The 22,325-nt window shown below is 36.3% G+C and overlaps 1 protein-coding gene across 6 annotated transcripts in view; it reads right to left on the bottom strand.

Annotated features, from left to right (window-relative positions):
- The window catches only part of LOC149779782 (uncharacterized), a 108,320-nt gene that overhangs the window by 50,540 nt on the left and 35,455 nt on the right, over positions 1–22,325 (bottom strand). For 5 of the 6 annotated variants that reach the window (XM_089940641.1, XM_089940642.1, XM_089940646.1 and 2 more), the window contains exon 5: positions 4,262–4,610. In XM_089940641.1, coding sequence (XP_089796767.1) covers positions 4,262–4,610 — 349 coding nt within the window. The remainder of the gene's footprint in view (positions 1–4,261; positions 4,611–22,325) is intronic. The other variant, XM_089940643.1, reaches the window with a different exon arrangement.

The raw sequence follows: 22,325 nt of genomic DNA, 5'->3' as shown, positions 1-22,325 counted from the left end.
GTATGAATAAAAGTCCCTCCATTGTTGACTTTCCTGTCTGAACAGTTTCCAGGAATTTCTTTCTATCTTCTCAATGTTGAAACCATCCTTGAAATTCTTCAGCAGTAAGTTTTTTTTTCAAATTAGCCAGTGTGGCAGCCATAAAAAATATAGCATCATTTTCATTGAGGACAAAATGGACATTATGAGAATACTTTTGATGAAAACTCCATCTTAATATGACCATCCATTCAGTGGCGTCGCTAGGGGGTTGCGGACCGCACTGGGTGACACCATCTCAGAGGGGTGACACCAAAATGCCTGTCTATAAAATTTTTGAATTTTTGTGCAGGAAGGGGGTCCATGGGGGTGACACCATGAGTTACCGCACTGGGTGACACCAACCCTAGTGACGCCACTGCATCCATTCAGGAGAATTTGTGGCAAGATTCTCAATATGTTCAATATGGCAGTCATATATCATGTTCAGTCAGCAACATTTTCATTTCTGACCAACGAAATATCATAATCTTTTAGTGAAAACCCCATGTGGATGTGACTTTCCATTTAGCAGGACAAGCTGTTATGTATATATTTATAAACAACACATTATATAGCTATTTTGTTTCTCCATGATTGTAGATTCCATTTCAAAATAATGAGCTACTCAGCCTTGATTATGCCAACTGAAGGTTCTAGAAAATGAACCTGTCCACAGTTTGGAGCAATTTCCCAATTGGATGATTGAATTATTGCAATGTAGGTCAGGTGGGGTTGTATTATGACATAGTCATTGGATGTGTATAAAGAGTTAGAAGTATACAGTTATTCATATTCCTATCTTAATATCAGTCTTTAAGTTGTGTTTAGTTATAATTGCACAGGATTTATTTACTTAAATTATTCACTAGAATTACAAAGTGCTCATTGACTTTTGGACTAAAGTATTACATTAAGATTATTATTCAATAATTCAAAAATATTCTGGATAATATATTTGTGAATCATCAATACTGCTAGCACATCACACATTCAACATTATTGGTACATCATCACATTCAAGACCTGGATTTCATTCAGAACACCAGTGAAATTCATTCAAAACTCTTGATACTTTGGACTTGGGAAAGAAGTTTAATAATTATTTTGGATTTAATTCACAATACTGTAAGTTCCTCTTATAACTTCATTTAACTCATTCAGCCCCGATCCCATCTGCAGTCGTGATCCGGTTTCTGCATTCATTGGCCGATCCGGCCTGTAGTCGTGAATTGTTTACCGCATTCAATGGCCGATCCCGTCTCCAGGTGTGATGAATGTGTGTTACACATAATGTCTCTGATTGGTTAGAAATGGTTTATTCCAAAAACAAAACAACTATTAAACCAATCAGAAATGATTTTACTTTCATCTGTGGAAATTTGAATTGTTCAGAAGCCAAGGGCTACTGTTTTTGAGAGCGGTTTAACTAAATGTGTCCCGTTCATGAAAAATCATATAAATGATGGCAGACGGAAGAGTGATTTTTTTATGAGACAAAAAATGTGGAGTTTCTTGGGTTTGATCTTGAAAATATTGAGCAAGCTGAGGAAAGATATGTTCGGCAGTTGGATATTTTGTGAGATTTAAATTCAGAAATAGATGTTTTTTAAACTGAATCGTCCGAAGATGAGGATGCTGACAGCGATGAGGACAGAGTTCTTGCGAATAAACGTTGCACATAATTTTGTAAATACTGTATAAGTAAGTTGTGAAAGACTTGAACAAATCAGGAAAAAAATACATCACTTTGTAGACAAATTCATTTGAAAAAAATGGTAAAAATTTCAAGGATTTTAATTGGATATAAGAAGAGAAATTATGGTAAGAGTGAATGCATGTGCATGACGTTTTCAAACAGGTAAAACTCTAGGGCACAAGCAGCTAGACATAGCTTTGTGCTTCTGAGGCATAGCAGCAGCGATAGTGAAAACAGTGCTGGGGCTGAATGAGTTAATAAGTTAGAGAAATAAATTATTTGTTGAATTTGATTTTGCTTTTTCTGTTATAAGGATTAAGACCATAGAGTCGTAACATAAGCAATAACATGATTTTCAAGGTGGCTGGCATGATGGCCATACTGGATGTGAGATCGACGCCATTTGCATCTAATACCAATTAGACATCATAAGAAGTCATCTGGTTGAACCCCAGTATTGTATGACTTCCATCCAGGAGGAATAGCAACATGATTTTCCCAATGGCCACTGTCTTCTGGTGAAAACGCCATGCTGATAAAACTTTCGTTCCGGAGAATCAATAACAAAATTTTTAAGATGGTTGCTGTGGTGGCCACATTAACTGTTAAATCAGCACCTTTTTTACTTAGGACCAGCCTGACATCAGAAGAAGTCTTTCAATGAACCCCCACTGTTGATATCATCATCCATTCAGAAGAAATAGCACTTAGTGCTAATATGACTTTTCATTCAGATGAAGTACTGGACATTGAATGAGGGACAATATGCCATCCTATAACCTCTCATGCTCTAGAGATAAAAATTGATATTTTTACATATCTAACGGTCCAAACAATCACTTAAAATGTATAGGCTAATGTGCATCCTCTTGTGCTACTCCTAGTTTAATATCTATTCCCAAGTACTGTAATGGTGATAACATTGCAAAGTATGGGGAAAAAGTACCCTGCATATATAAAAAGACTGAATGAGTATTCAATAAGATATTTATGAATGGTACATCATATCCTTGCCCCATATTTAATAATCTTCTATGTAGGCACTAGTAGGGTATGGCTGACTTTTGACATTATTGGTAAAAAGGTTTCAGTGATCCTGACCTTTAGTCAAGGTATGCTGTCTTAAACTAAACTTAATGCATAGTCTTATCAGACACATCCATAACTTTGAACTCTGAGCTTTCGACCTGAGAGTATTCTTTATTTCCTCATATGTAATGCATCCACAAACTATGATCGAAAAACTTACTCTAGAACAAAGCTATTCTGCAGAACCAATTTTCTTTTGAGCTATAACAACCTCGACTCTAACCAGATCAATTGGCTTCATCCATACCTTAAGTGTAAGCCCTCCACAAGCATTGGTCAAGGTAGATGGTCTAGAACATGAAGTTATTATGCAGACACATTTTTCTGCAATCAGTCACATTGACCATGACCTTTGAATTTTTTTATCTTTATATCCTCAAATGCATGCCATCCATAAAGTTTGGTAACTATATGACGGAGAACTCTAGTTACTGTGCAGAATATTTTTCTTTTTTCAGCAAGTGACCCTGACCTTTTACCATTTAATCTCAAAATCCATGGTCTTCTTCCAGACCCCATGTGCAAGCATTCCACAAGGTCTGATAACTGTTGGTGGTGGTGAACTGTTACTTGCAAAAAACATTTTTCTTCTTTAAATCACAGTGATGTTTCAACTCCAAAATCAATAGCGTCCCTCCTTATGCAAGCCATCCACAAAGTCTAGTAAATGTAGATAGTGGACAACTAGAGTTAATATGAAGGAAAAAAATTGTAAGAGGAGGATTGATATACAACATCAAAATGTAAGATGGTGAATATATAATAGTTCATAAAATTTGCACATGCTGAAAATCAAAGACTAATTTCATCAAGCACACAAAGAAAAAAAATAGTCTTATTGAAAAAATTATTAAAATCCCAATCTGCAACAGAGAGCCAGTGCTGCTGATTTATGTTACATCATCAATCATGAAAGATTTTCCAAGATCTCATATACTGTTTGCTGAATTTATCATTTCCTTTAAAAGGGCTGTTATTGCAGATATCAAATGTGTACAAGAACTTTCTTTTATCATTATTTAAAGTCAGAAGTCAAAATCATTTAATTCTATATTCAATTTCACCCAGTGTTCACTGCATTATAATGCACCTAGGTAAAAGGTGATGTCATAATGTAATGATCATGTCAGAAAGCATCAATTATATGAAAGTAGGTTACCTTAAGCAAACAGCACAGACCTTGATCTGCTAGAGCATCATGTAATAGAAGATCTAGATCTACAGTGTGAAAACCAAACAGCAAAGACCTTGATCTGTCAGTGCATCATCTGACAGCAGATGTGGGTGTAAACTGCAGTAAGCAAACAGTACAGACCTTGCTCTGTCAGTGCAACAAATGACATCAGATCTAAGTCTACAATTCAGTAAGGAAACAGAACAGAAATCGAGTAAACAAACAGAATAGAACATGCATTGTTTGCAACTGGGTTAATATTATACAAGAAAATGTACTACCCTGACTAGAATGGAAGCTTTCATGAATTGACATGTGAGCAACCATACCTTGCCTATGAATGCTGTTTTGCATGATATTTTGGATCTCTATATCTGTTGCTTTGATATCATCAATCCCTATTCCAATCCCAGCACTTTCCATTAACTCTATCAATATGTCGTATTTCCCTACAGCCAACACCCCTTTCACTTCAAGGAGATGCAGCAATTTATTCATGGTATCTGCTTTATCTACCAGTTTTCGGTCAATATAAGTCAATGCCATTCTTTTTATACTCTCAATAGAGTCTTTTGTAATCAGTCCATCCAACTTAATACAGAGTGAATTGTGTTTCTTCTTTGCCTCAGTCTGAAAGAAAAATAGATAAATAATTATCGAACACTGTCTTCACTTTAGAAAAGCAAACAAATCTGGAAATACCTTCAACAAAACACTGCTGAATAAAGATAATTATATTTTCAATTCCCTTCCATTTTTATCTAATATGATTTTTTTTAAAGTTTTCATATTATACCTTACAAAATATGTACCATCTCCTCAAGGTAAATTTAGGGATGGTTCTGAAATAATTGTAAAAATAGAGAAAAAAGTGTACGTACATTTTATGTCAAACATGAAATTGTGATAGAAATAAATGTTTTTTTAATATTCTTGTGTTATACCATGAAAATATGTTCCACTATATTATGGAATGATTTAGAAATAACTGTTACAATTAAAGGTCAGTTTATGTCAAGGATGAACTTGCAAGGGAGATGTAATCAAACCTGTCAAACCGGTGTATAAAGGTCATTTGGGATGGAAGGAAGGAGAACCAAAAGCAGTCATGGCCAAGCAGCAGACCAGGGCTCAATTATATTTAAATGAAATTAACTGAACTATAATCTGCCTAAATGGACACCAACAATTGTTATCCGATTTTGTCCCTAGAGAGGCAGTTTTCAAGCCCACATATTAAATTTCAATAAAAGTCAAAATATTTGGTTATATTTTGCACAAACAACTCCAAACATGCAGTGTTATGTATATTTAATTTATACTGTCTGTTGGACTTTTGTCTGTAATTGTGGCCTACCTATGTCCATGTAGTTTTTGCCTACCTGATCTCAGTCATGTTGTTTACTGATATTTGAGTTCAAGGTCTAGCCTTGTTTATGAGCTTAGAAGGTTCTTGAAGCAAACTTGTTTATGAGCTTAGAAGGTTCTTGAAGCAAACTTGTTGACAAACTGATGACATTTTCCATTAGAAATGACTCACATATAGGGAATCAGAACAATTTATTATGTTGCAGGTCAAGTGAAATTTGTATATAAATCATGCGAGATAAACACGTATTTTCATTCCTGTTTTATGATCAGTCTCTGGAATCATTTATAGTTGTGTTCAGAAATAATCTTAGAGGAATTATTTATCCAAATTATTGGCACTCCTGAAATGCTCAATGACTTTGGATTAACACAATACTTAGGGGTTTATATAAAGGACATCTTGGACTGCATCACTGGTATATAAATATATTGAATACTTGACATATTAGAACAGTCAAGACTACTGTGGTATGTCAGGGCATTCAAAACTATTTTATATTCTTGTATATGCTTTATAGGCCATTTAGAATTATAACAGAAGAAATTACTATCTATTTTAAACTTAGATAAACTATTTTTAAAATATTTTGTTTTTCTATTGGGAATTCTGTCAACTTTTAAACAAAATTTACACTAGATTACAAGGGAGTACTAGACCTATAACTGAACATACATTTTTTTGTAGCTCAGTCGAATGGATGTAGAATCACCTCATTAAATTGCATACATCTGCCCTTTATAAAATTCATCTGAGATCTTTATGATGATAAATTCATCTCACTCATGATCAAACTTGTCCAATCATGGTGACTTCAGTCTATATTCCATGTTTGACCAATATCAGATAAAAAAATATTGCCTCTGGAGTGGTTACAAGCTTGGCCAATCAGACCCAATATACAAAGCTCTCAATCATTATCAAACTCAAGTCCGTAGGATGAGCACACTTACTGGCTGGTTTTAACAGGCCACAAGCAGCTGCAAGGGAGCAATGTTGTTGGTCTCTTGGGTTTGGAAATGCGATGGAAGAATGAGACCTCCAAAGAGAGTCTCTGCCTCCAAGGGAGCAGTTATATACTATGATCCAGCAAAACCTTCAATATGCCCTGAGTACCTGTAACCTCCTTGAGGAGGTGGAGTATCTCTGCCAGTAGTGCTTTGGATACTGGCAAATCATGCCTCAATATTTAGGCAGCCACCTCCAGCACAGACCTGCCAACCCTGATGAATCCGTCTCAGTAAGGCAGTTGATTTTTTTCCATAAGAATGACCAGTTTTCAGTAAGGTGTAACAAAATATCAATAACTGCTATTGTAAAGCTGGAAAATGTAATTAAAAGTTTGATGCATCGACGATAAACATTTTCTGAAAAGTCTGTAAAGTACATGTAGACTTTATTTACCAGTAGTACAGTTGCACAAACTCTAGTTCCAAACCCTATGCAGCTCAATGGCTTGTTGCTATCTCTCAACTTGACATAATTCTTGGAAATACTTTACCATTTCACATAATGACGGCAATCATATTTCCCACCATGAGGCATACTCAAATTGATGTCTCATAAACGTAATTGTGTCCTTTCCAGCTTTTATTCACAAAAATCTGAATACCCCTTTTTACTCTTCTGTGTTGACTATTAACACTTTTCTAGAAGCTTATTTTCCCTTTCGTTTTAAACATGCATCACCTTCTCAATGCCATTTTAAAAAAATTCTATAATCAACAGTTTGATCATGCAAATGCTTCGCATGAACAAATAGGTGCAGTTTAAAGTGTCTGGGGTGCTGCTGTAAAGTTAGTCTGGTTCCCTAACTGATTTCACTAATTCTAAGATGAAACCCGGATCCAAATAAAACATGGATGAACCAATTATCCGGATATTTCAGCAATGATCATTTTTCTGTAGTTTTTGCTAGCATGCCATAAGTCTGTATTTTAAGGATAATTTTTGTAAGACTTATGGCAAAATCATAAGAGTTGGCAGGTCTGCCAGCAAGCAGTGCAGAAGACTGAAAAAAAGCTGGCCAAAAAATATCAGCTTGTGAAGTTATGATGATAAGACTATGAGCCAAGACATCTAGTGCCTCCAGCATCTAAAATGGAAGGCAAGACCAGGTTTCCATCAAAATTCCCACTTGTGACACCCCACTTTTTAGGAGGATAGGAAACGCTTCTGGTCCCACCTACAGGAGTATCCTTGTTGTTTAACTGCTCACTGGCAGTAAAGGAACTGCCCTTACTTGCAGACTTCTTGGGGACAGGAACATTTCTACTTCCTCCTAGACTATCTGGAAAGAGAGGACCCCCACCCTCCACATGAGCTGATGATTTAGGTCTACAACCTGTGACATTTTAAATGTATTGAGACAAAGGCATGGGCATCCTTGGTGCCATGAAGGGAAAGGAAGATTCACATCCTACATCATGCGGGGATTTAAAGAAAACAGAAAAGTGGGCGAATGGCAAACCAATCATCTTCCATGGTCAGACAAGAATATGCTGACTCCCTATCCACAACAGAATCATTGATAAAATGGAAAATGGGGGTGTTGCAGCTCTATCATCTTAAACTAACAGAAAGAAGCGAAACCAACCAGTTTTGCAAAATTCAACAAACAACATAATTCCCCTGACTTTAAAGTGAACATTTAAAACGAACTTAAAGTACTGTTAATTAAATCCCAAATTATCCTAAATGTTCTATCACAAGTCCAAAAGTATAGAATGTTTTAAATGAATTCCAAGTTTGAATGTGCTGATGTACAAGCAGTCTTGATGTATCACAATGATATAATCCAGAATGTCTTTAAATGAATTCATAATAATCTCCAAAGAGTGTTTTAGTCTAAAAGTCAGCGCATACTTTGTAATTCCAATGACTAATTTAAATAATTCCTTTCAAATTAAATCTTAACACAACTGTAAATAATTCCACAGCCTAAACGTAAAGTTGGAATGAATAATTTTGCTTACCAGAAACTTATATACAAAAAATTAAGACAATAAAAGGACCAAGATGTGCCTCAAATGTTCTCTTCTAAGTTATGTGTAAATGAGGCTAGACCTTTAACTCAGTACACAGCTTATTTTTATCTTACAAACATGGACAAAAGTAAGCTGTCTAAACTTTTTGTTTATGATTGATCAGTACCTTAAAGTACAAACTACAATAATGGATACAACTGAAGCACACACTATAAATTAAGTATTCATAATAGGGTGTCAACCCAAACCCTGTCCCTGTATTGCTGATGGGACCCCACTGACTGGCACTTAAGACCAGTGATCAGTGCCCAGCACCCAGTGAACAATCACCAACCAAAGACCCTTCAGGTGACTCTGATCTGATGCAGGAATCTTCTACAGCACTTATATAGTGTTATTACTCATCTTACTTTCCAAGAGGGCCTGATGTGCTTGTTGCCTTCACTGAGCTAAGGGTCATGAGACAGTGCTGCTCCTTCCTATCTGGATGGGTTGGGTGGTGTGGGGTGGGGGGATAGGTGTTACATATTTTTGCAGGCCTTAAAAAGGGGCTGCTCCCCATGGGGTTAGGGGCATGACTCAATGACTCATTCTTAACTCTAATTCTCCCTTGGTGAAGACCCTGGATCCAAACTTTTCAACACTACATTGATAAAACCTTCAGTGACCCTTGGGCCTTATAATTAATTTTTATTATTATTCTCTATGCCATCCTGGGATTGAGCAGTACATTTGTGAGTCCCAAAAGACACAGAGAAGGAGCATGTACTCTCCTGGGATCAAAGAAGGGCACTTTTTCCTCATTAATAAGTGCACTGACTCAGTAAGGTCCCAAACAATGAAGTGTCATAGACAACAAAACAGAAAAATGCCCATATGAATCCACTAGCTACAAGTTTTACATGTGGGTGAGTGTCCCACTGGGCCTTCTTTTGCAGGCATTTCCTGACATTTAGCAACATTTCTGAAAAGAAAAGTATTATGGCTCAAGCTAGTACTCTCTTGAGTGAAACTATATGAATGTCAATAAATATACTGCTGAATCTGTGCAATAAAGTTATTTAATGCAACAATTTAAACTTGTATGGTCAAAGCAAGTACTTATTCTAAAACACAGTAATGAAACAGTACATTAAAATTGTTGAATGCAACCATTAAGCACACTGCCTAACAAGTACTTATTAATTCCTCAATTCTGCAATCAATGAACAAAGCGAATTAAGATTCCAGAACCACAATTTGCTAGTGACACTTATCCTATTCAAAACAAAACCACAAAATAATAAAGTACTGCTGAAATGAGTACTCAAACTCCAGGACTAAATATCAGAGGCATTACTCACCATCAGATGGGGCAAGGGATAAGGAAGGAAAGGACACCGCTAATTATACATGGTGCAATAAAGTCTCCTAAGCTAAGAAGATGGCTAATATCACACATTTGCAAGGACTGAGGGGATAATCACTAAAGTAAAATGGACTATATTAATAATTTCCCGAAAAACAGCCCTCAAAAAAACATGAAATGAAAGAAGATTTTCAGAGAGTGAATTCAACATATCTTAGCATTATAGTATAAACATTCAATGAGAAATGGTACAATATCCTGGGTTTTCTCTGTTCCAGATTTCTATACCATTCCATCTAATGGGAATTTGGAATTATTAACTGGGTTTAGGAGACTCTCATCACAGAAAAGTAAGGAAGGCAACAATCATATGTATTATATTACTGCTGTTAAATATTCATTTTAATCCATAAGGTGTATTATTGTGCTAAGTTTTATCAACTGTTCTACCAAAATGTATGCATCTGGTATCATAGACATTTATTTTTGTTTAATTTCTGGTATGTAGGTTTTTTTTGTGGGGGGCGGTAAAACTAATTCTAATTATGCAATACTTGTAAGTTGCTACTGCGCAGCTTTACCTTTCTTGTGTCAAAAAAGATGATTGTCCATTTGATGTGAATACATCCTCCCAGAGTGGAGAATTGACAGTATGATGCAATCCACTCATGCACAAGGCATGATAAAGGCTTACATTGGTCATCTTTTTCATACATGATAATTCTGACAGAACATCAGAGCATGGTGGGAGTAGAACATTCAGCAACATTAATGGATAAATAGCTCATGATTGAAATTAAATTTGACTCCAAATTACATCTGAATAGCAGTAGTAACTTACCCATTGCTACTGAATTTGTCAGTTAGGTGGGTAGGCTGATGCTCTTGTTATGACCCATCAAAAACTAAGAAAATGGAGGAGAAGGTACACCACTCCCTTGATAACTCACACCCTCATAACTCGCGAACCCACTTATAATGTGGGGTCAGGCATGGATCCCATTTTTTAAACCAGAAAATATCCCCAAAATAGATCCCTATTTGTTGAACTTGAAGAAAATCACAATCAAAATTATTAACGGAAACTCTGATGTATCACTCATTTTATCATCGAAAACAGTAGATAGGATCTGGAAATTTTAATCAACATTATGAAATATCCAATTTAAAAATAGGTCATAACATTTTTACATTTTCTTTCCAAATGGCATTCCTTGTACACCCCAATTAATGATATGTAAGGAAATTTCGATCAATGAAAATGTCACTCAGGCCAAGTGGAGGCAGTACTTTAATAAATAAATACAAATTAAATAATTTTTTATCAATTGAAATGTGTGTTCTAGTTCTATCTTTTAGTTCCTTATAAGTGTAACTGTCATAAATGCAATGTGTCCTCTTGTAATTAAATGTAAAATAGCAGCAGGGAGGGCGAGCCCACCAAGGTTTTAGCCAAAAATAAGGCTTCCACAAAGTAAAAAAATGAGGGAAGCGAGTTGACCTCGCCCTCCCTGCTGCTATTATTCAAAATTCCCGCCCTCGCTGCTGCTGCGTTGAATTAAAAAATTATTATATCAATAATAGCCAACATCAGACAAGCACATAGTGTTAGATTAGCTCGAGAAAAACTAGAAGCAATAAAAAAATATCTTCCTGTGAGAGATTCTGTAAAGCAAAAACTACAACATCGACAAGAAGCACAAGTTGAATTTGCTATGGGTGCAGAACATTTATTTAAACCCGTGACAGCCGCTACTGAAAAAGCTGCGGCGGTCACTGAAAGAGTTTTATTGGGAGATATTATGGAAGAGGAAAAAAGAAAAGGTATTCTTCCAGTATTAAAACAAACCGCTGAGCAAACTGGAAAAATTGCGAGAAGAACTAAACAAACAAAAAAGATTTTACGAGATCTTCCAGTGATATAGCTGCAGTTCAGCCTCCTGTTGGTGAAGAAATACTTAAAGGGGTCAGTGAAATTCGTACTGAAGTTGCTGGAGTAAAAGAAAAACTTACACCTAAACAAATAAAAGAGAACGTTGCATTGATTAAAAAATTTAAGGAAGAGTTTGTCGAAGATATCAAAAATACTAAAAGTGAAAAACTACCTGAAAAAATATTAATTAGTATATTTAATAAATCCAGTATTTTAAAGCCTGGTTTTGAAAAAGTAACCGACGATAGTCTTATCAAATGGATATATCGTATATATAAAAATAAAAATAAAAGCCAGAGATGATGATTTAGAATACAGAGGGCCTTTTAAAGAAGTACGAAGACTTTATGAAGAGCAAATAAAACAAGCAGAACAACGACTATCCACCCAGTTACCTCTGCCATCAGTAGAAAGACAACTACCACCTTCACTTCAGCGTATTCCACCTCTGTCGCCTTTATATCAGCTTGATACACCTCCACCGTCTTCATATCAACTTACTACACCTCGGCCATCGATATAAAAACGATGGCGGGAGTTAGCTAAAGAATTTGAAGGGGAACCTCCTGGTGCTACAGGTAGTGGTTTAGGAAGTCACATTACTTGTCCTGATAGTGTTATCAATGATGTATCGTGGTTAGAAGTTCTCATAGGAGGCAGACGAGCTGGCAATAACTCACCAGAAATAATTAATGAAGCAGCTGGTATTTGCCAATGATTATTTCAGGGTGGCATCATGGATGTTCATGCCTATCGGGAACTTATTGATGAAATTATTGACAGTGACTAGAAGTTAGATAAAACAATAATAAATAAAATGATTATACATAACGCTCACCGTGGATCTACCAACGTCAGGGTAACAAATTCGTGACTACCGGTTTATAAAGCAATTTACGGAGATGGACTTGGTGATGTTGTTCAGGGTTTATTCATAAGGTTAGCTCCCAAGGCAGCGCCGATTGCAAAACATTTATCAATGAAAGCTATTGACGTTGTTCGTGATAAAGCTCCTGGTGTTATTGGTAACACTGCCATTAAAGCATTTACTGCAATCAAGGAAAGATTAGCATGATTATGCAGGCCAAAAACACCAGTGAAACTGGCAAGCACTGCGGAGATGCCTGCAGATGTCAGCAAAGTAATAAATCAAGCCGCAAATCAAAAACTGGCAGAGATAATGAATCAACCAATAAATACAAGTATGATATCTGGAAGTGGTCTTCGTTTTAGACAATAATCAATTACTATAAAATGTTTAAACGCGTGTCTGATTCAGCGTTCGATATCGATGCGCCAGTACTCAAAGACGAGCCTGTGCGCGATTATCAATTTTATTCTTATGAAGCAACAAATCCAAATCAACGGGGACGAACTGAATTGCGAGTTCAGGATACAAGCAGATATTTCTTGCCTGCTGAAGCATTTATTGAAGTTACGGGTGAACTTGTAACAAATGTTGTCGCTAATACAGAATATGGAGCTAATGTTAGAGTTGGTTTTGTTAATAATGGTATCATGGCGTTATTTAAAAGTGCTATATACATGATTGATGGAAAAGAAATTGAGACAATTCAAGATAATGTTGATGTTGCTACGACGATTATTGGCCTAGCAAGATATTCAGATGATTATACTAGATCATCTGGTCTGATGATGTTTGCCAAATTCAAACCATCCTGATGGAAGACCTGATATTGTAAAACAACCAAGAAACTTTGCCGATAATGCTGACGCTGATATATGGCCGGTGGTTCACAGCAACCCAAATTACAACTTAGGATTTAGAACGCGTCAAGTAATGCTAAAAGGTAATCATAGAAGATTTTCATGTGCGATTCCACTGTCCCATGTCTTTGGATTTTGCAAAAATGTCAGAAAGGTCATATTTGGAGCCAAACATACAATTGCTCTTCATCGAAAAGGTGATGATAATGATGCTATCTGGCGAGAAGATACCGCTGGTGTTGTTGATGGTAAAGTAATATTATTCAGGCTCGCACTGTGGATGCCAGTAATGACTCCATCACTCGCTGAAGAACAGCTGTTACTTTCTTTTATGGATCAAGGCGGTAAATCAACACTGGCATGGTTAACAAAAACCACAGATATTAATCAAAATCCTGTTAATGGTTTATTCACGTGGCATATATCATCACAGCAAGGTGTTTCTGCACCAAGACATGTCTCGTTGCTCTTCAACTTGCTAATCAATTAAATAATCAAGAAAACAATCCAATGATATTCGACCAACTTGGTGTCACTGCGGTATCTTTAAGAATAAACGGACATCAAGAACCGTCCGAGGATATAATATTAGATTTCGATAATAATAATGTAGCGCGTGTATATCATCGTTTAATGACATTTATGGGACGTGATCAAAATATTGATAATAGTTTGCAAATATCACAGTTGGATTTTACGAGTCTGTATCCGATTTATTACTTTTTGCTGGAACATCTTGATTTAGTTAAGCAATCTGTCGTTGATTTACACTTCAGAGCCATCGTAAACTCAGCTGACGCTTACAGAGCAATCGCAGTCATACTCTCCGATAAAACAGTGCTACTTGAAGGTGTTGGCGGACGAATGAAAGTCGTTGATGCCCCAGTGGAAAACATGTAACAATGTGTAACAATTAGATCAATTGCGTTTATTATAAAAATGTCATATAGTCACGTTAATGTCACTCTGACTCCAGGTCAGGCCAAGAAGCTTCAGTCAAAAAACGCGAGCACATGTGGAGCATCAATAAAGCTAAGAAAGAACAAATGACTGGCGGTCCAAATAAATTGTCAATAACTAAAACTCAACTTAATCAATACAATAAAGCAATAAAAGCCAAAAAGGGCATTCAATTTGATTTTGCTCCAGCAGCCGTCAAAGATATGGTTAAAACAGGTGGTATATTTCCACTTCTTGCGGCTATACCAGCACTGATAGCTGCTGCTGCCCCCGCCGTAGCAAAAGCCGCTGCATTAGGAGCTGTTGGATCAGCTGCTGGAATGGCGCTAAAGAAAGCAACTGGGAAAGGATTTTAAAAAAAAGGATGCGGGCTAAGACTTCCAGGAACTCCACCTTCATGGTACCCAAAACGGTTCTAGACATCACACTGATGTCAAATTTTGATTTACTCAGTGCTGTTAAACAATTAAATATAAAAAATTTCAGAGGCGTCTTTATGCGAGACCAATTACCAACGCGACCGAATAATCCGGAAACTGGTATCATCAATCTTGATAACAAAAACGGTCCTGGAACTCACTGGGTTGCTTACGCAATTGACCCACGTGGAATTATTTATTTTGATTCGTATGGGTTAGCACTGCCAGTTGAATTTCTAAAGTATGTCAGCACAGTACAAACTGCACCTTCAACTCCAACCTGGTACTCAACACTACCAACACAAACACTAACTGATCTGCCGATATGTGGTCGTGAAGTATTAAATGTTTTCACCGCGATATCAGCGTCAACTAAACCACCTCATAAAGTCATACATGAATATACCTCAAATTTAAACAGTCAGTTCTTAAATAAATAATGGTTGATATTTACGGAAGAACTATCAAAACCAAGGCAAAAAAAACAAAATATTAATTTATCAAAATATGCAACCAAAGATGACATCGACAATCTTTTAAATTTATCCGGGATAGACCCAGATGAGGTTGTTATTTTTCAGGATAGACAAGGCAAGTTAAAAACCAGCAACATTAAATGGAATGACATAATTCGTAGGGTTCTTGGAGCTACCACGGACAATATTCCAGTGTTTACTGACAGTGGCAGAATCAAAGATTCAAGTATATCATTTGCAACCATCAACGATCAAATAAAAAAAAGTGTTGCTGATCGCTTAAAAACCACCGGTGACACAATGACAGGTGAACTCAACATGAACAGAAATAAAATAAGAGCGTTTGCGGATCCAGCATCATCAGAAGATGCCACTAACAAACAATATGTTGATGCACAGTTTGCAGTCCTCGCAGATTTGCTGACTACTCGTGTAAAGAAGTCCGGTGACAGAATGACAGGTGAACTCAAAATGAACGGAAGCCACATAGTGGTTCTGAGAGATCCAGCATAGGCGGAAGATGCCGCAAATAAAAAATATGTTGATGTGGCGACCAACACCGTAGACACTAAATTAGCCGTGTTGCAGGCTGAGTATGATGATCATGTAAAAAATTTTGTAGGTTTTCGTAAAAAAAAACTCAGATCGCCATCAACATAAAACTTTCTGAGATCAAAACTAACATTGACACGATTAGACAAACACAGCAAGATATCGTAAGTGGGATTCCTGACATAGTTAACAAAACTAGTCTGATTAAAATTCCAGCCGGAGTAACTCCAGGGCATATTACCAACATCGTGTATACAGTATCATCAGGATTCGCAACATGGTCACAGAAAAATAAAACTATTAAATATACCGCAACGGTCACTGGTGTGTACAGGCTGTCTGTGTTCAGTGCTGCGCGATTTGAGATATTTACAAAGTATCTATGGCGACATTCCACCGATAGGTTTTCCAGGGTTGTGTCTGTTGTATCAAACAGCGGAACCGAAGAAGAATTTATGCTGGAAGCAGACGATAAGACATTAAATGCAGCATCTTACTGGTGGTGCCCAGAATTTGTAGCTGAAATACCTCAATTGTTTACTGCGTAAAATAATAAAATGGCGTTAAAAAATAAGTCAGCATCAACGACAACACTGGATGCTCAGCAATATAGATATGATCCAGTACGCAAATGGTAGTCAGAGTTAAAAAAATACTATTAACCAAATGCACAATAAAAGTAAAAAAATACAAGTGGCGTGTAATCATCCTAGACACAACAGTGTATTCAGTGTCTGCGTTAGTTGCATCCACAGGAGTATTATTATCAGTGCTAACACCAGTGACAACTGCAATCGCGGTCACAATTACAGTTTCAACATCAACGACAATTGCAGGAGTTGCTAATATTATCGCGAAAAAAATATCCTCATGCGCGCTAACAAAATTACATGAATATGAAAAGTTAAACAATGCAGCCACGAGCACCTACTCGAAATTGTCGTCGCCGATATCAAGTCTCGACGATACAACAATATCAGATTCCGAATTCGCGCAAATGGCAAAGATGTATGAAGACTACACCAGTCATTTAAAGCGACAAAAGATAAATAACAACAATGACGGAATTGCTTCAACAGATAGTCGGAAATACAAGCCTGAAACGAACTTCTTTAATAACAGTAACCTCAACTAAACCAGAATTCAGTATTAATTTTCCAACTGCTATTCCAGTAAATGAGATCGCGTTAGCACAATTACGAGTATATCACAGTTGGCCCAATATCAGATCAAAATCGTTTGGTGGATTGCCAGCAAATAATTTGTTTGTGTTCGCGTGGAAAAATAAACCAGACGGTACTCCTGACTGGGATGTCATTGGGCTACCAACTGGGTCTTATCAAATCGAAGAAATCAATGAGGAACTGCAACGTCGAATAAAAAATATATTACTGGAAAAGAATCCAAGATAGCAATAACTGCTCATGAACCCACACTGTCGTCCGCGATCAAAATAAGCACTCCTGACTACGCCGTGGACATCTATCAAAGTTCGATTAGGTCAATATTGGGCTGGCCTGAAAATCCACCACCGGCACCACCAGCTCCACCTGAACCTAAAAAGTCTGATTATGCCACAGACAATAAGTCATATCATGGAATTTTACCATTATACGAGGAAAATTTAACTCAGTTAAAAAGCGCAACGTTGGGTAGCGTATTTGAATTTCGCAGTAGCGATAATATCATATGGTTTTTTTTTTACTTATGAGCGAAATCTTCAAAACAGAACAGTTAAGTACATGACTATACGCCAAGATGAGATCAATGATTACTTCAAATTCATTGATCACGAGCATAAAAGACAACTATGGCAACTTTTCCAAGAACATATTTTTGATATAACATTACGTAGTAAAATTATTAAACAAACTGAAATATTAAATCAACTCACATACGATATGGAATATTTTAACCAGCGACTGATTCAGGTGATAGACGATCATGTTGACGGTGCAACCAAACATAAGGAACAATTTTTAAACTTCTTTAGAATACCAGAAGCGAATCTACCGAACTTTAAACTTCCTTGGTATAATGCAGCTGAGCTAAGAAAATCCGTCAGTGATGTCATCGATGAGTTCTTTCCTGATATACTCGCAGAATGGAGAAAAACACTACCACTGCCAACTATTCTCCGACACAACAATAACCCCAAAGGGACAGGTCGACATGTATCTCCGGAAATCATAAATATAACAAATGTGGTCGCGGTCAATCTTGTGTGTGATGTCATTGATGGCAGTTATGCCACAGACACAACAGTATCAAATCAAGCCCAGCAAGGATTTGTTCTTTATTCATTTACTCCGAAAGATGTACCACCTGGATTTCTGATTGTGCAAGAAGTGATCAATCCAGTCCATCTATGATGTCATAATCCGTGGCTGACCAAAATAAATTTTAAACTAACAGACCAGAGCGGTCGCCTTCTTGATTTTCGAGGTGAAACACTACATATTAATTTACTTGTGAAATGGTAGAAATCAAAGACTTCTACGATTTTCGGTCTTACAGTAAAAATATTTTATTTTATATATATTTTGTACACACGGACCAATTTCTCAATTTTGATAGGGTAATAACTAGTAAAAATCACAGAAATCGACCGATTTGCTAATTTGGAAAGGTAATTAACTAGTAAAAATCACAGAAATCGACCGATTTGCTAATTTTGATAGGGTAATTACTAGTAAAAATCATGCGAATTTAGTAAAAGCAAAAAATATTTATTTTTTACTGAACAATCGTTTACGATTTCACAATTAATCAAGCAAGTATTATATAATGTACCACCGCGTGAAATGTTTCATACATAACAAAGAACTTCTTGATAAAGCTATCAGTACCGGAAAAGTTACCCCGAAGAAAATAATTGTTGATGAATACGGCGCTGACGATTTTATACTGACTGATATGCAACTACAGCAACTAAAAAAAGATCATATTGTGATTGCGCATTGCAGTATACCTCAAATTTTAGAGTATATACGCGTATTTAGATCTTAGATTAATGAATATGTACCGCCACATAAATGTTTTCGTGTATGATAAACAAGCGCTCGAGCAAGCAGTTAGGGCTGCATTTACACAAGAAGAAATTAACGTTAAATTCATTATTGACGAGTACAGAGACAAAGATTTCTTACTAACACAGCAACAATTAGATAGTCTCAGACGTGAGCATATTATTTCAATTGTATGCGACAAGATCAAATTCTCAATTATGTGCAATCTTGCATTAAATCCAACCGACTGAGGAAAATATTATCTAACTCAGACTGATGCAAGTATCAAGGAAGTAGAAAAAAAGATATATTTTTTTTTTAGTTTCAATTTCATTTCCAAGTACTTGAGGTGAGGTATTTATTTCATCATCATCCTTGACTTTGTCAAGGGACATGCAATTTTTAAGCTTTCTTACACGAGTATTTATTATCTTCCTTGTTTCATATTCTTGAGCTAATTCCAACCTAATCTTTTCAATTGCACGAGACAATGAAACAAATTCATTCATTGTGCTTCTTCTACTGTAGCCAGCGATTTATATAAATTTGTTTGGATCCTCTTTATAAATTGGAATTGAGCAGGCAGAATATAACGCCCTGCGCATTTAGCTTAATGTAGTGATTCAAAATCAGATATAATTGTTTCAGGATTTAGTTTATCGGATATATTAAATCCACGCTCTTCTAATTTTTTAATAGCAACAATCACATCATTGATATTTTCGTAATTCATATATATATAAATATTATATATTTAAAAGAAAAAAATTATACACCAATATGTGAACTCCTAGGTTGCTCTTATAACATCCTAGCAAGTCCAGAATGGTGTGTTCTATTTACACTATTTACACTAAGGACATATATCCATTATGTGAACTCCTAGGTTGCTTTATAACATCCTAGCAAGTCCAGAATGGTGTTTACACTACAACCCATGAGTATCTAGAGTGCCATTGACATCCTACCAAGCTCCGGGAGCGGAAACACAACCCCCTGTTGTGAACCCCTAACCTGTCAAACAACAGTCTAGAGGTCCAAGAGGGTATGTTTGCGAAGGACAAAGCACAAACAGATAGTATTTACACTATTTACAAGATATATTTACACTAAGGACATATATCCATTATGTGAACTCCTAGGCTGCTTTACAACTTCCTAGCAAGTCCAGAATGGTTTACAAGATATATTTCTTAACTAAGGACAGCACAAACAGATAGTATTTACACTATTTACAAGAACTAAGGACAGCACAAAAAGATAGTATTTACACTATTTACAAGATATATTTCTTAATTAAGGACAGCACAAACAGATGCGGGGGTTTGCAATCCCTCCCCCCGAAATCAAATCCTGGGTGAAAAATGTCAACTCACGATTGACGTGAGGGAGAGGGATGTACATGACGACCCATTGGTCCCCCCAATTATATAAAAGTAGACAAATGGGCACCATCGACAATATGTCCGTTACGAGATTCGAACATGGCATATTGGTAAAGTCGGGGACGAAATCTGACGACTTTACCACTACACCACGGTCTCATCTAATGATATAGGATTTAAAAGGTATTATATACTTGACTACCGAGTGAGTCAGTGATCTACCTGTGTAGACCCTATTGTGAAATTACTGAGTTGCAGTACAGAAAATTGATCTTAAAACAGCATAGGAGAATAATTTACCTGTAAAAATTTATACAGGTAGACAGACGGACAATGGGCCCGGTTTACAGGTAAAAAAAATGCACCTCAAAATATTATCCCGGAAATTCTATCTTCAAGGTAACTCTGCTAACCAACCTGACAGTCGCACGCGAGTGGTCTCCCTTCGCAATTTTCTCTCTAACAATAATAAAAAGTAATCCTTTCCTTATTTTTTCTGGAGATGGCGGATCTGCATACATTTTCTGCGACTCTTCATACTGAAGGCATACAAATATCAAAATACTTGCCAGCTGCATTTATCGAATGAAATATTATTTTCTCATTTGTGTTTAGATTCATGGAAACAACCTTCCTGGCGTATTTACTATGACAAAAAGTGTTTCCGAATTGACAGTTCTCGCGCTGTGTGACAACTCTCACATTGGATAATTTATTATTAAGTTTATTGTTATCTTTGTGATCGATCACAAGACCATCTTCGATCTCTCCACAGCAAACCTCAAATACAAATCTGTGATTGTAATACCTCTTACCCCCAGCAGTAAATCTAAGATAACCAGTATTATTAACAACACCAACTGGTTTTTTCAACCTACAATTTCTGACTATTCCATCACGATTTGCTTCGTAATTCTTAATAGTAGGATGTGGAACAAACTCTTGATTCATTATACAATAGTAATGTCATTTGTCTAATTTATAGTTTGTCTAAAAATTGAGTTATATAATCGCGCTCACATTTTAGCGTATCCCCATTATTTTCTTTTATTGTAATACCGTTTAAGTTCACAGTATCACTTTCCTCCACAACTTGCACATAGCTGTGTTTTACCTCTAACACCAATACCACATCACAGGCATGGGATTGGTACTGTGCTTCCTCGTTTGATGCTTTGTAGGTGTCACCGCAGAATTCTTTTCTGCAGGACTTATTACAAACTGTTACAGATCCAACTTTTAACCACTTGCAATGATTCATTTTATATATAATATTTATTATTTAAATGTTTGTTTTAAATATAATATGGAGGAGTTTAAAAGATTATCTGCCACTGACACCGGGAAGGCTTCTAGATTCGATCTTGACAGACTAACCCCTGACTCACAGAGGCGGGATCTAACAGATCTGATTGATGTCATCAGGAATGCCAAAAAAGAATTTCGTAGCGATGGAGCATCTCATTTAAAATTGTATCCGACAAAGGTGTCACTGATGCTACAATGAGCAATACACAAGCGAAAATGATTATCGATTACCTTCATCAGCGTCGCAAATATTTTTTCAGAGTAAAATTTATTATCAACACCATAGAAAATAATTGGATTATCCGTGACATAAATGACCCCGTCCTTGCCGCACGAAGGATTGTCATCATGAGTAAAGATTCCAAACCAGGAGCGCTGACTGGGATTGACAGACCATATTACACTCGAGCGTATCCTGCAACAGCAGTCATTTATGGAATTTATCCGATAAAAAAACCTAACAAGAATGATCTTGCCCCAATGAGAGAGTCCTTGACAAAGCTGAATTGTATAGCCAAACGAGCAATAGAACATTTTAGAAACGTAAAGTGTGGAAATGGTTTAACCGATCTGTGATGTGAAAAAATAGCGAAGTGGGCTGAACAAGTTAAGGATCCTGGGGCAACAATAAATGATGTCAGTGAATTATCAAGTAAATTAAAATTTCCAATAATAGTAAAAATGCTAACCGGGGAAATATTATATAATTCAAATCATTATAAAAGATCAGGAACACCAATTGAAATTATTGACCACAACATGCACGCGTGGACTAGCGCAATAACAATATTTCCACGAGATCGTATTGTAAAATTTTATTCGTCTGATGGAAATATATTTGATGCTATTTACCAGGTGAGTAAAAACGATCC

The sequence above is a fragment of the Sinohyriopsis cumingii genome, chromosome 17 (genome assembly GCF_028554795.1).
Source record: "Sinohyriopsis cumingii isolate HCF-2022 chromosome 17, ASM2855479v2, whole genome shotgun sequence".
NCBI classification, from domain to species: domain Eukaryota; kingdom Metazoa; phylum Mollusca; class Bivalvia; order Unionida; family Unionidae; genus Sinohyriopsis; species Sinohyriopsis cumingii.
Note: the sequence above shows the minus strand (reverse complement) of the source record. Positions and strands in the feature narration are given on the sequence as shown.